This window comes from Cyprinodon tularosa, unplaced genomic scaffold, assembly GCF_016077235.1.
Source record: "Cyprinodon tularosa strain WSP-4 unplaced genomic scaffold, ASM1607723v1 ctg144, whole genome shotgun sequence".
In the NCBI taxonomy this organism is placed as follows: Eukaryota; Metazoa; Chordata; class Actinopteri; order Cyprinodontiformes; family Cyprinodontidae; genus Cyprinodon; species Cyprinodon tularosa.
Genome location: NW_024038265.1, coordinates 1,026,646 through 1,042,519, shown reverse-complemented (window position 1 = coordinate 1,042,519; position 15,874 = coordinate 1,026,646). Strand labels below are relative to the sequence as shown.

Sequence of the window (15,874 nt, the reverse complement as noted above, 5' to 3'; positions counted from 1 at the left end):
ACAGCCAAACAGTCTGCAGAGCTCAGATCTCATTACAGAGTTGATTCACAGTATGCTGCGACACAGACGGAAGTAATGGGCTGAAAACATGAGGGGAAAAAAAGATGAGGAAGTTTTTAAACACAAAATACCCCCAATGATTTCAGTTTATATTCTGTTGATATAAATACAGGCAAAAAGGATTAAAGGACTAAATAAATCCCATATAAATCCTTTTATTTGTGGCATACGATATTCTATCTATGTCACAACCACACACTTTGAATTCAATGTAATACACAAACACAAAGTAGTGCATGATTGCAAAGCCAAAAGAAAATGTTGTATTGCCTTCTAACACAATAGTATGCTCTGATCTGGACCTTTCCATGTTTGGTTGTGCTTTATTTTGAAAGGTGAGCCTGGAAAGGTGAGAACTGCTTGCATCTGTCTTCCCATTCACACTAGGCTGTCTTATCCCTGCTGAAGAAAAGCATCTGGACAGCATCATGCAGACACAAATATATCTCACAGTGGGGTTTGTGAGTTCAGGATGAAGTGTAGGGTTTGTTTTCTATAGACATGGCATAATTTCTGTTGTGCTTGATGTGCCAACAACATGAAAAGTGGTATACTGCAAATTGGGCTTATTTCAGTTTTCTTACAAGCATGGCTCCTTTTTACTAGGGCTGGACAATTAATTACATTTGCAAAATAAGCGCAATTTAACAGAATGCAATTTTGTTAATCACAGAGGCATTTAACAAGAGTAAGTAAACTTTTCACTCCAGCCCTTTAGGTGTCAGGAATATGCATAAAGTGAGATTGTGCATGCAGGCAGGAAGAGAGAGTTGTGCATAACACAGAGATTGAGTTTCAATTCAGTGGCTGTATCCTCCAAAGGCCAGATTCGTCAGCCAATTACGCCATAGCGTGGCGCCGAAGCCTGTTCGGAGTGGAAGACTCCTCACTATGCGGCCAAAATATACAGCCTTCGTTTTGTCCATTTTGAAAGACAGGTTTGGTGTATCCTACGTAGCCTTGGAGATCCCATGCAGAGATGGCAAAAGTACTCACTTTCCGTACTTGAGTAAAAGTACAGATACTTGTGTTAAAAAATACTAAAAGTGGAAAAGTGGAAGGTAAGGTGGAAGGTAAAAAGTGGAAGTAATGATTAAACTTCTTTACTCAAGTAAAAGTAACAAAGTACAGGCTTGTAAATTTACTTAAAGTATAAAAGTAAAAGTAGAAACCACTTTTTTCATGCCGTTGCCTACATTTTAAATGGATGTCTGCCAATAGGACTAGATCTCCATTGTGTTCATTTTCAATCATCTCGTCATCCATGCTACTATGCTAACGCCACCGCCACCAAGCTGCAATGATTTGCCGCCAATGAATACCGCCGAATCTGTCGATTCATCTTGTAGTGGTGCGTCAAATGAAACGTAGATTCCCATCCAATTAGATTGAATTTGGTACTGATGACGTGAAAAATAATAACAGTAACTCCATTAAAATGATTAAAAACTAAAGTAACGAGCCAATTTTTTTAAAATGTAAGGAGTAGAAGTAAAAAGTCTCCATAAAAATTAGTAGTAAAGTAAAGTAAAAATATCTGAAAAATCTACTTGAGTACAGTAACGAAGTATTTGTACTTCGTTACTTCCCATCTCTAATCCCATGATTCATTGCGATTCAAAGCAAGCTACCGGCTCTGTGCTCAGAGGGAGAAGGTAAATGGCGGCTAACAGTAGGGAATATTGCAAGTGCAGTTTAATATAAGTGAGTCCGATATGTGACGGATAAAATTTGGTTTCAGATTCAGCTAAATGCCGAAAAAAACACCTGAGAAAAAAAAAAGAATAATAATTTAAAAAAAAGCTAAATGTTGAAAACACTGTAAATCATATCATAGCCATCAAACTGCCCATATCAATGTTTTTTTGCACCATTTTTTTCTCCCAATGCTTACATTTTTTCACTGCTGCACTTTAAGAAAATGGAAATGTCACGATGGCTGTGCAAAAAGAAATATTATTTTGTATACACCTTTGTATAAACTCTGTGCATACAAAATGACATTAAAATTTGTCTAAGTCTAAGTCTTAGTGGTTAATGAAAAGGTTTTATCTGTCTTTGTGCAAATGGGTTCCGCTGGTATTTAAGCACAGATTCAAATATCTTTGCAGTGTGTGGACTATAAATCTGATATTCACAATGACAGTACTGCTGCTGAAGCTCCTCAAAAATAATATTAGCACCTGGAACAGTACTGAGAAGTTTGGTATCCATTTTTTGCCTGCTTTGTGTGTCAATTGTTACAGTTGCTAGGCGACAGAGTGTATGGGCGTTGGAAGCCGGAGAAGGCTTGACCTGTTTGAATCCATAGCCAAAACTCCTCCGGCCTCCTTATTTTCCCAGTCCAGGTAGATGGGTCCTTTGAGGATGCAGCCTCTGAACACACCCAGATTCATATATGCTAGTAGAATTTAGCACTTCAACACAAAGATTACAGTTGAGTCCTACAGCGATGGACTCTGGAGAAGCAAGCTTTCAAGGTCATAAAAAACCTAAACCTTAGAGTGAAACATCTGCAAATTTGTTGTTAGTGCAAAGGAAAGTATAAATAAGATTGCAATGCAATGTTGGTTCAAAATACTCACAATTTTCATTTTTGGCAAAATAATTGAGCGCTACTTCTTACCACCCTTATATAATCTGTTGTGTCTGTTCCAACTTATCCGTTCAGCTGCTTTCTCTACATGAGCGAGGGACCTTTGCAGCTCCTCTAGAGTTAGCATAGGTCACCAAACCACTCCTCTGTTTATGTTGATAAATTTCCCTCTTGCAAGCACTGTAGGTGTAGGCAGCAGCATCTTTAATGGCTTGCAGCTAGAATATGAAACTATGATAGAATATGAAACTAGTTCATAGCTATGTTTTTTTATTTATTTTATATGTTATGAGACATGGCACTTGAGTTTTGCATTTTCATAGTTTTGTGGTTTTTACCTACTTTTGGCTTTTCGTGTGATAGTTGAGTTTTTGTTCTAAGTTTAGGTTTTAAATTGTGTTCTCCCTCAAAAGAATTAAGCTCTACATTCCATTAACATTTCCATTTTTCCTGTTTCTGGAAACTCTTTTATCACATTTTGTGACGTTTGTGCCTCTACTGTAACAAAATGTGAAAAAGTTTAAGTCGACTTAATGCTTTTGCAAGTCACTGCATAAAAAAAGAGGAATGCTTTACCAGATGCTGGTGACTTGCTGCGTTGTGATTGGATGCCAGTCCTGGGGGAGCATCTGTTGAGAGAGCCTGACATCCTGCCATAGGTCACTGATTTCATCATGCGGCACTCTGCAGGCGCAAAGAGCATAAAAACAAGTTCAAAGACAAATTTGTAAGCGCAGACTCCCTAAGTTTGATCTATGGTTCTACACATATAGTCTAAATGAAAAAAATAAAATAAACTAATGACTGTTTACCTGGATTGATATTCAAAACTTTAAATTTAGGGAAGCATTGCCAATAGAAAAAGTTAAACTATGTACTGAGCTATAATTGGGTTTAGCTTCAGATCCCCAGGAAAAATAAGTCCTGACCTTCACTGTAATCGCTTTCCAAACACAATTATTGCAGAAATTTCAAGAGTGACAGCTGTGACTCATGGGGAACTAATACTTTGCAGACACACTCTCCAAATAAATGAGCCATGAGGACCCTAGCACCCAACCTGCCTGCCTCCTTCTCCTATAAAACTTTCCTCATCTCCTGTTCATTAACTCAGCCCCATTAAAGCTCATTAACATTTCAGACAAGTGGGAAAGGAAGGAATATGCAGCCTGCCAGGCATGCCTGGCCTCATCCACCTCATCTGCGTGTCTGTCTGTCTGTTTGTGTGGCATTTTCTGCGGCCGAGTGATTAATGTACAATGCAGAGTGTTAACATGATGACTGTGTGCCAGAGCTGAGGCAGAGGTAATAATTATAGCAACACTGAAAGGAGGCAAAGTCTTCTGCAGCTGAAATTCCAACTGTCTTGCTGTTTACTTTGTAACTCTGTGTTCCTGTCTGTTCCTACATGTGTTTTGCTGTCTGCCAGTGGATGATGCTGGATGCTGTCTTGGATGGATGGATGCTGTCTTCCACAAATGGATAGCTAATGTTTGTCAAAATAAAATGATAAAATGCAAACCTTTTTTTTTTTGCTATGGTAATTCCATTTATCACCTCAAACACTAAGTTTTAACAAAATATTCTAAGAAAGAGAGAGAAGTAGGTAGCCTTTTCTTTCCTTGATTTTCAAACATTCAAGTTATAATCCTCACAAAATCAGAGGCTTAATTGTTATTCGGCTCATGCTCAGGTATTTATGTAATTTAAAGACTCCTTTAAGGTAATCAAATAAGCATTGTCAATGCATCCTTTGACATTTAACAAAATGTAATAGTGTTTCTAAAGGATCTTTAGCAGAGCAAACATTAAATAAAAAGCAAAATCAGAAATAGTTTAACAAGGTAAATGCAATAATGCAAAGAGCTTTGCTATTTTTAAGTGTCTCTACAATATTTTAATAAGGTATCTATTATGTTATAGATATGGAGATAGACATTGTAAATGGGAGAAGCTTGGCCACTCACTATAATGGGGAAGACAAAAGAACATGCCATTTTAGTAATTTAAATGCATGTTAATTTTTTATACATCAGGAGAAGACTGCAAGAAAAGAGTCACTGCTTTATAATTGTCATAATCCATACGACAGTGAGCAGGGAGGAACACACATATCGAATATTGCATCTGCAAGAGCTTTTCTTACCCCATAATTCCCTTGAACGGTTCTACAGTGTTCCTTTAGACTGGTCATCTGTGCATGACATGAGATGTTTGTGCATAGCTGACTCTTCAAATTATGAAAGCTCAATACTTAAATAGAGACACCTCAGACACCAGGCTCTCTTTTCAATTCAAATTTCAACAGTTTTGATACTACAGTCATTTGTGGTAATGCATGTTGATAAGAAAATAGACAAAATTCATGCGTTCGATGGGAACTACTTTTTCTTCTTCCAACCACAGTATGATGTGCTTCTCAAACAAACAGGAGCAGATCATAAAAGAAGTCTATGAGTTATTTCAGTCCAACAAATAGCCAAAATGTGATCTGTTATGTTTGTGGGAAAACAGAAAGAAATTGTTGCTACACGACAACCTCGTCACACGCTGCACAACACAGAATATGCAGAATTGATGTCAAGGACAGAGGAGGAAGAGCAGAGGCAGAAATCATGAAGTTACAGAGTGAGGATATGTGGAGCTTTAAATGGCACTAGGCACCGCTGCAGTGGAAGCTGCTCATATGGTTATTAAAAAAGTCACAGAAAAAATACTTGCTTTCTACAAATACCTGCATTAATTTAGTTTTTTCACACAGGCAGACATGTTGAACTGTTTTCATAAAAACTGCTTATGAAAAGTATGTTTTACTATTTACAATCTGTCTAGTTAGCTATAGCTGTTCAATTAATATTCAAAACACTGATGTTGACAATTTGAGTGCAATAATTGTGGCATTTCTTTATTCAACTAAATATTTTTAAAGATTAGAGCCACCCAGTATTATACAGCAGTGGTTTTCAATCATGGGGCTCACTTTTTCTGTTTTAGATGTTTCTGATCATTGCATTCCTCCTCAGCAGCAACAAAAGGATCCAGAGGCCTGTTAATTACACATTTATAAACGAAGGGAGAAACAGAAACATGCTGGACATGAGGAGCCAGTTTGAAAACCACTGTTATAGACCAGTTATATTATTTTGTACAGCTAAAAAACATATTAGTTGTATTGCAAAAAAAAGTGTTGTGTCAGCATTGCCAATACCATACTGTATTTTCTTCAGTATTGGACAGTGGTGGAAAGTAGCCAAGTAAATTTACTTGATTACTGTATTTAAGTACTTTTTTGCAGTTTCTTTACTTGAGTAATTTTTTTCAGGGGAATGCTTATAACTTCCACTACATTTCAAATCAAATATTTTACTTTCTACTCCAATACATTTCCAGGAAGCTGCTAGTTCCTTCTTTTTGGCTCACCTTAGCTTTGTAATCCGCTTTTGCTGTTTTTCTTTCTTGAAACGTAATTTCAATATGCAAGATAGTAGCCCTTAGGACTGGATTTGAACACCACTATTTTAAAGATTTGCATGTTATTCTACAAATGTGCGAAACTCACAGCAGATATTATGTGCAGTTTTTAGATTTTATCAAGTCGTGAGTTGTTGCCATGTGGCCAAGCTGTTCAGTAGTAAAAACTGAGGTGGGAGGTTAGGGAGGTGGGAACAACGGGGAGCATAAATCGCTACCATTATGGTTCAAAGCTATAGTTGTTTGTAACATGCTTCATAACCAACAAACAAAGGATGTCTATGAAGGTAAATATGTGCCAAAATGAACGAACTTGTGAATTTAATGTGAAAACTTGAGAATGCAATGTGAGAATTTGTACCACAAAAATCTGAACTTGTATGCCAAAATGTTCTGCTGTAAAGAAAAACCGCACACACACAAACTGAATTTGAAGTTGCACTAGAAGAAATATCAGGCAAGACCATGTAAAAAAAAAATTACACTTGTCAGTCCAATCTTCACCTGAAGAGGATTTTCACTCAAATCTGATTTAAATGTGAATGCACAAAAAAACTATTTACTGGTGTGTTCATATAGTTTTACACAAATAAAATTACGGCTGACAAATGATTATTGATAGTTTATTTGTAATTATTATTTTTTTGCAAATGTTAATATTGCATTACAACCTCAATTTAGCCATTACAGCTTCTTGAATCTGCTGCTTCAAGAACACAAACGCGCTCTCGCGAGACACAGCACGTTGACACCGCGCTTTGACTTTTGTCACATTCCTTGCGAGATATTTGTGCCAAAACGAACTTGTGTTTGAAGATGTGAGAGCAAATGTGGGGGGGGGGGTTCTATAGGCCAACCAATCACAGGCTGCGTCTCAATTCGCAGGCTGCGTACTTGGGAGGACGCCTTTGGAGCACTTCCTGGTTACGACACGACGTCATCACGTTTACCCCAAAAACAGCGCCAAACAAAATCCGACAGCTCGAGAAATACGGAAAGAAACAACAAAAACAAAAAGATAGATATGGAATTTTTTTTATTTTTTTTTATTTACTTGTTATTGGAGGAGGAGAGTCGGCTGTGATGGCTTCGGCGGCAGCAAAACCTGCGACGGATTTTTCTCAGGCTGGCAGTGCGCAGTGGAGAGGTAAGATCTACCTGCTATTATTCTAACCCACAGGGCCCTGCTAATGATCAGAATATACCAGTTGTTAAATAAACGCTTGTCAGCAGATTGATGAATATGTTTAAATATCAAATTTTATATTTATTTTTAAGTTTGTAATTTATTTGTTTGTAACTTTAGTAATTTGAATTGAATACTTAAATGTGTACAAACTCTGTAAATAACTGACTTGAATAACTACTTTCACCATTACTAATGTTAATAATAATGCGAAACAACCTTCTTATATACAAACATTTACAATGGGATGTGACTTCTCTGATTAATGAACCAGATGTAAAATCCATCTTGTTTGACAATCACTTCATTGCCTAAAGGACTGCAATCTTTGTGCTTCAGCTTAACAAAGAAACAAAGTCCAGGCTGTGATGTGTCTGGATTCTTCTTTTTTATTCTTCCTCCTGCTTCCTTTTCTTGTTTTACTTCTTACAAGATTGTTCCATCTTCAAGAGCCACAGCCCACAGAGGATGCTCTCTGTCCTCACTTCAACCATCTGTGATCTGCTGTCTGCCTCTTAGCCACTGCCATTTACTGCTCATCTATATTCCTTTCCTCCTCTGTGCTCACCTTTGTCCCACATGAGTCAATCCTTGTTGGCTTTTGTTCAAATGTTCTTCTGTCCATTTGTGTTGTTTGTATCCCATTATTCACAGAATAATAACCATCCTACCTGGGTCCCCGACCTTCACCCCTACCCATTTTTTTCTTCTTTCTCACCTCACCAGTTTTTCGTCTAACATTTGCAAAACATAATACTTACCTGAATACATTAGCTATACTTTCTTTGGTGACCTCCTTCTCTTGAGGAATACCACAAAAGAGCCACCTACATGCAGCCAGACATGGAGGACTGTGTTTCTTTGTCTGCATTTCCAGTAATTACTGATGATTATCTTCATAAGTGATGTTCTCTTAGTAAACAGTCCAGTTGTAGTTTTCTTTCTGATAATATTTTAATGTCCAATTCTGGCAACAATAGTAATGGTGAAGGTAGATCAACCATCTACACCCCTTCCCTTATAATAGGGTTCTATGATTCTTTTCTAGTCAGTGTTTTACATATGAACATGTGCATGTCAACCAAAATAAAAAAAAGTATCTGTCTTAACGTACAGATATATGTCTGGCTTCTTCAAAATAATTGTTTTGGTGTGGACATTTCTACTTTTAATGTTCATCTCTCCTGCACTTCATTAACACTAAGCTTCACAATTTTCATATAATATTATTAAATATAATATTATCTTTAAAGACAAACTGAGAAAATGCAAAGCAGTCAAGTAATAATTTCTCTTTTCAAAGACCTTTCAACATTTGATCTAATCTAAGAGTGAGATTTTGAGCGCTGACAGTAAAAATCATTATTTTGAATCATAAATAAACAGACTCATTTGATGCATTTTCTAATTTCTTAAATTACATTTTAATATAAAAATGTGCAGATTCTCTCTCATTAATCCTCTTCCCGAATATATTCAATACCACCAACTTCCTTTATGATAGATAGAATACCAGTGGTGGACGAAGTACTCAACAGTAGTACTTGAGTAAAAGTATTGATATTCATAGTCAAATCTTACTCAACTACAAGTGAAGTTACTCAATCAAACATCTACTCAAGTTAAAGTATTGAAGTATGTTAACTTAAGTATTCAAAAGTACAAGCATTGAAAAAGTATTTAAGAATTCAAAAATACAAATAAAATGCTCTAATATCATAACATTTCTGTATAACTGTCAGAGTAATTTTAAAGAACCTTTTAACATTCAGAAACCACCTGATGGATTGATGCATAGAACCACCTGCTACAGATTTTACACCACCTGTAAAGAACTTCAGCATAAAAAGGCCACAAAAAGGGCAGGCGGAGGGGATCAAACCGGGTACTTGCAACCGTCTCAGAGCACAAGCGCACTGCTCAAACCACTAGGGCACTAGACCAAAACTCCTGATAACCACTGACACAATAGTTTATGCCTGACTTTATAGGATCAGACAGCAAACCTTTACAATAAGAGCATAATTTTGTTATACAATATTCTGAATTTCAGTTATCAAAATGCTGGTTAAAAATTCTCACAGTAATCTCTCTGCCTACACAAAACACCACGCTAAAGGCTATGATCGATTTCTGGTCAAAATAATTTAATACAAAATGACATCTATGAAGGTAAATATGTGCCAAAATGAACGAACTTGTGAATTTAATGTGAAAACTTGAGAATGCAATGTGAGAATTTGTACCACAAAAATCTGAACTTGTATGCCAAAATGTTCTGCTGTGAAGAAAAACCGCACACTCACAAACTGAATTTGAAGTTGCACTAAAAGAAATATCAGGCAAGACCATGTAAAAAAAAATTACACTTGTCAGTCCAATCTTCACCTGAAGAGGATTTTCACTCAAATCTGATTTAAATGTGAATGCACAAAAAAACTATTTACTGGTGTGTTCATATAGTTTTACACAAATAAAATTACAGCTGACCAATGATTATTGATAGTTTATTTGTAATTATTATTTTTTTGCATATGTTAATATTGCATTACAACCTCAATTTAGCCATTACAGCTTCTTGAATCTGCTGCTTCAAGAACACAAACGCGCTCTCGCGAGACACAGCACGTTGACACCGCGCTTTGACTTTTGTCACATTCCTTGCGAGATATTTGTGCCAAAACGAACTTGTGTTTGAAGATGTGAGAGCAAATGTGGGGGGGGGTTCTATAGGCCAACCAATCACAGGCTGCGTCTCAATTCGCAGGCTGCATACTTGGGAGGTAGCCTTTGGAGCACTTCCTGGTTACGACACGACGTCATCACGTTTACCCCAAAAACAGCGCCAAACAAAATCCGACAGCTCGAGAAATACGGAAAGAAACAACAAAAACAAAAAGATAGATATGGAATTTTTTTTATTTTTTTTTATTTACTTGTTATTGGAGGAGGAGAGTCGGCTGTGATGGCTTCGGCGGCAGCAAAACCTGCGACGGATTTTTCTCAGGCTGGCAGTGCGCAGTGGAGAGGTAAGATCTACCTGCTATTATTCTAACCCACAGGGGCCTGCTAATGATCAGAATATACCAGTTGTTAAATAAACGCTTGTCAGCAGATTGATGAATATGTTTAAATATCAAATTTTATATTTATTTTTAAGTTTGTAATTTATTTGTTTGTAACTTTAGTAATTTGAATTGAATACTTAAATGTGTACAAACTCTGTAAATAACTGACTTGAATAACTACTTTCACCATTACTAATGTTTTGTTGAGAAGCCAAACTGTTGAGAAATAAATCATTTTTTGTCTAAATTGTCATCCCCTTACTGCCTGATTTTATTTGTAATTATATATATATATAAATATATATATATATAAATATATATATATATATATATATATATATATATATATATATAAACATAATACAGGAAAAAAATAAAAATATAAAAACGAAAAAATAAGTTAAATAGTGGATCTAGATTAAGTAAAATTTAATTTCTAATAAATCATGTAATAAAGATAGATGACTGAATAAAAATAAATATTTTTGTCTATTTTTTTCTACAGGTCAAAACGGCATGTGCTGTCCTGCACAACATCTGCCTGGGAGCTGGTGATATCACGGCCCCAGAGGATGACATGCCAGAGGATGAGGAGGGGAGTTGGAGGCAGTCAGTGGTGCTCCATGGAGGGACCAGCTGTCTGCCAAGGTGTCTGCCCCTGGAGGAGGGTCTACCCGACCACCATTACATTTAGATTGTCACATTTTAGCACATTTTAATCACATTTTAGCTGTTATTTCAGGGTAATGAAAACAGTTTTAGTAAAGTCATTATTTTCTTCGTCATTTTAAACTTTTTTAGTAACATGGCAGCTGTCAATTGGGGCAGCTGTCGATTGGGTCAGCCCTGCAAACCCTGATGGATGATGTGGTGAACAGTGGAGAGAGGCAGTCCAGCAGCACCACCAGGGACTCCTGCTCAGTCACAATTGTATATATATATATATATGTTCTCTAGTAATATTTACTGTATATCTTCTGTAAATAGTTGTAGTAGTTAATTTTAAAATCTAATGTCAATACTTAAAAATGTTTTTAATAGTTTATTGTAAATACTTGCTTCTCTAAAAATAAACTGATGTCACTGAGAAGTTGTTCTAAGTTTACTTAAATTATAAAGATGCGATGAAACAGATAAAAGACTTTAAGAACACACCGACAACAATAACTTTTATAAACAATTTAACAATTTAATTTAATAACAGCAACACATAACCTGAACTTGTTAAAAAAAAAACACCAAAAATAATAATGTCTGTCCACCATCCTCTCCAATAAATGAAATAATCTGTCCATCCTATCCCGCTTCCCTCTGCCATCTGATATCCTCCCTGATTAAATCCACCAACTCGTCTCTCCTTCTTCTCTTGCTCCTTTCCCTCCTCTCTCCTGGCCTCTCATCCTCATTTTCTTCCTCATCGTCAACCTGGTGCTGCTCAGCCTCTGCAGCACCTGGCCCTGCTGTGTCCTCAGGGATGGAGGCAATTAGGACAGGTGGGGCATTAGGGGGCCTCTGTCCTAATACCTCATCCATGAGGACAAACCAGGGCCAGGTGGCAGCAGTAGGCTTCCCACTGACCCCCTGTTTTCTGTAGTGTTTCTTTAAAGCTAGAAAAAAGGAAGGTTTCATGATTTGGATGGATTAATGAAATTCTACAGAAAAAGACTTTGGAATGGTAACCTGGAGATTACTTTTTTAAGCTTACTCAAAATTAACATGAATATAATAAATGTAAGATGTAATTTCCCTACACACACACACACACATATATATATATATATATATATATATATATATATATATATATATATATATATATATATATATATATATATATATATATATATATATATATATATATATATAGTGTGTGTGTGTCCCATTACATTATCCAAACCTGAACATACTTTGTATTTTTTTTTTTAAGTTGTCCCACACAAGGATCACTTCTATCACAAATATGAGATTTACAAAAAGTGGCATCTGGGCATCATTTGATGCGATCAAATTATTATATATTTGTACGTTGGTGTTTGAACAGGACTTCTTTTAACTTGTGTGACTTTTACATAGAAATGCAACATGTAGATGGAATTCTGCCTCAACTCTTCGCTCCATCCGACTGCAGCAGTATTTTTGGCCCCGATGATGAAGTGGTCATTTTATCCACTCCTCTGTCTGCTCCCTGGAACAAAATGACATGTAAAGCATATTTCTGTTATGTCAACAGGCAAAATGACTGTTCTGTATAATTACACTGGTATTGTTCTTCAAGTGAATTATACTTTAAACCTTATTATACTGTACTGTAAATTAACTATACATTATTCAGTATTAAAACAAAACGTTTACAGTATTAACAGCCCAGTACAGCTGGACTAATGTTATTTCTTCAGCTGCATTAAGCTTTAAAAGTTCTAATACTTTGTAATAAACTGTTTGAGTATAAATAGATCTGATTAGAGAGGGATACGGCTATCAGTACAGTAAGATGTAGGTTAAAATAAAAAATAGTGACATTTGTATGAAGGCTTTTAATTGTTGATGAACATCACGTATCAACAGGTTAGCTTTAAGCTTTAGCTTTAGCTGTTCCTACACATCCCGGTGGCTCTGTTACCGTCATGTATTTTAATAGATGTTCATTTAAAAAAAGCAAAAACAAACTACTTACATTTAAAGGTGTTCTCCGCTCTACTGCCGGCGCTGCTGCTGCTTTCGGTTGTCCGTAACTTCAAGAAAATCCGACTTTCTTCTTCTTTTTCTTCAACTACTGAAAAAAAAAAAAAAAAAAAAAAAAAAAGAAGCCAGGAAGTGCTCCAAAGGCGTCCTCCCAAGTACGCAGCCTGCGAATTGAGACGCAGCCTGTGATTGGTTGGCCTATAGAACCCCCCCCCCCCCACATTTGCTCTCACATCTTCAAACACAAGTTCGTTTTGGCACAAATATCTCGCAAGGAATGTGACAAAAGTCAAAGCGCGGTGTCAACGTGCTGTGTCTCGCGAGAGCGCGTTTGTGTTCTTGAAGCAGCAGATTCAAGAAGCTGTAATGGCTAAATTGAGGTTGTAATGCAATATTAACATATGCAAAAAAATAATAATTACAAATAAACTATCAATAATCATTGGTCAGCTGTAATTTTATTTGTGTAAAACTATATGAACACACCAGTAAATAGTTTTTTTGTGCATTCACATTTAAATCAGATTTGAGTGAAAATCCTCTTCAGGTGAAGATTGGACTGACAAGTGTAATTTTTTTTTACATGGTCTTGCCTGATATTTCTTTTAGTGCAACTTCAAATTCAGTTTGTGTGTGTGCGGTTTTTCTTTACAGCAGAACATTTTGGCATACAAGTTCAGATTTTTGTGGTACAAATTCTCACATTGCATTCTCAAGTTTTCACATTAAATTCACAAGTTCGTTCATTTTGGCACATATTTACCTTCATAGATGTCATTTTGTATTAAATTATTTTGACCAGAAATCGATCATAGCCTTTAGCGTGGTGTTTTGTGTAGGCAGAGAGATTACTGTGAGAATTTTTAACCAGCATTTTGATAACTGAAATTCAGAATATTGTATAACAAAATTATGCTCTTATTGTAAAGGTTTGCTGTCTGATCCTATAAAGTCAGGCATAAACTATTGTGTCAGTGGTTATCAGGAGTTTTGGTCTAGTGCCCTAGTGGTTTGAGCAGTGCGCTTGTGCTCTGAGACGGTTGCAAGTACCCGGTTTGATCCCCTCCGCCTGCCCTTTTTGTGGCCTTTTTATGCTGAAGTTCTTTACAGGTGGTGTAAAATCTGTAGCAGGTGGTTCTATGCATCAATCCATCAGGTGGTTTCTGAATGTTAAAAGGTTCTTTAAAATTACTCTGACAGTTATACAGAAATGTTATGATATTAGAGCATTTTATTTGTATTTTTGAATTCTTAAATACTTTTTCAATGCTTGTACTTTTGAATACTTAAGTTAACATACTTCAATACTTTAACTTGAGTAGATGTTTGATTGAGTAACTTCACTTGTAGTTGAGTAAGATTTGACTATGAATATCAATACTTTTACTCAAGTACTACTGTTGAGTACTTCGTCCACCACTGGTATTCTATCTATCATAAAGGAAGTTGGTGGTATTGAATATATTCGGGAAGAGGATTAATGAGAGAGAATCTGCACATTTTTATATTAAAATGTAATTTAAGAAATTAGAAAATGCATCAAATGAGTCTGTTTATTTATGATTCAAAATAATGATTTTTACTGTCAGCGCTCAAAATCTCACTCTTAGATTAGATCAAATGTTGAAAGGTCTTTGAAAAGAGAAATTATTACTTGACTGCTTTGCATTTTCTCAGTTTGTCTTTAAAGATAATATTATATTTAATAATATTATATGAAAATTGTGAAGCTTAGTGTTAATGAAGTGCAGGAGAGATGAACATTAAAAGTAGAAATGTCCACACCAAAACAATTATTTTGAAGAAGCCAGACATATATCTGTACGTTAAGACAGATACTTTTTTTTATTTTGGTTGACATGCACATGTTCATATGTAAAACACTGACTAGAAAAGAATCATAGAACCCTATTATAAGGGAAGGGGTGTAGATGGTTGATCTACCTTCACCATTACTATTGTTGCCAGAATTGGACATTAAAATATTATCAGAAAGAAAACTACAACTGGACTGTTTACTAAGAGAACATCACTTATGAAGATAATCATCAGTAATTACTGGAAATGCAGACAAAGAAACACAGTCCTCCATGTCTGGCTGCATGTAGGTGGCTCTTTTGTGGTATTCCTCAAGAGAAGGAGGTCACCAAAGAAAGTATAGCTAATGTATTCAGGTAAGTATTATGTTTTGCAAATGTTAGACGAAAAACTGGTGAGGTGAGAAAGAAGAAAAAAATGGGTAGGGGTGAAGGTCGGGGACCCAGGTAGGATGGTTATTATTCTGTGAATAATGGGATACAAACAACACAAATGGACAGAAGAACATTTGAACAAAAGCCAACAAGGATTGACTCATGTGGGACAAAGGTGAGCACAGAGGAGGAAAGGAATATAGATGAGCAGTAAATGGCAGTGGCTAAGAGGCAGACAGCAGATCACAGATGGTTGAAGTGAGGACAGAGAGCATCCTCTGTGGGCTGTGGCTCTTGAAGATGGAACAATCTTGTAAGAAGTAAAACAAGAAAAGGAAGCAGGAGGAAGAATAAAAAAGAAGAATCCAGACACATCACAGCCTGGACTTTGTTTCTTTGTTAAGCTGAAGCACAAAGATTGCAGTCCTTTAGGCAATGAAGTGATTGTCAAACAAGATGGATTTTACATCTGGTTCATTAATCAGAGAAGTCACATCCCATTGTAAATGTTTGTATATAAGAAGGTTGTTTCGCATTATTGCTTGTGGCAATACATTCCCACAGAAAATGTTGGGAGTGTTAGATTGTACTAATCAGTTTATGCTTCTCCCTAATTATA

The 15,874-nt window shown here is 36.1% G+C and overlaps 1 protein-coding gene and 1 long non-coding RNA gene across 6 annotated transcripts in view; both read right to left on the bottom strand.

The window, feature by feature from the left end:
• Positions 1-15,874, bottom strand: part of dclk1a (doublecortin-like kinase 1a) — a 91,117-nt gene that overhangs the window by 42,031 nt on the left and 33,212 nt on the right. For all 5 annotated transcript variants that reach the window (XM_038278795.1, XM_038278790.1, XM_038278791.1 and 2 more), the window contains exon 5: positions 3,233-3,340. In XM_038278795.1, the coding sequence (XP_038134723.1) occupies positions 3,233-3,340 (108 nt within the window). The remainder of the gene's footprint in view (positions 1-3,232; positions 3,341-15,874) is intronic.
• Positions 12,407-13,157, bottom strand: LOC119779214. The gene is made up of 2 exons (XR_005280195.1): positions 13,056-13,157; positions 12,407-12,566 (listed from the first exon to the last, which is right to left on the bottom strand). It is a non-coding gene; the product is annotated as an uncharacterized LOC119779214 (long non-coding RNA).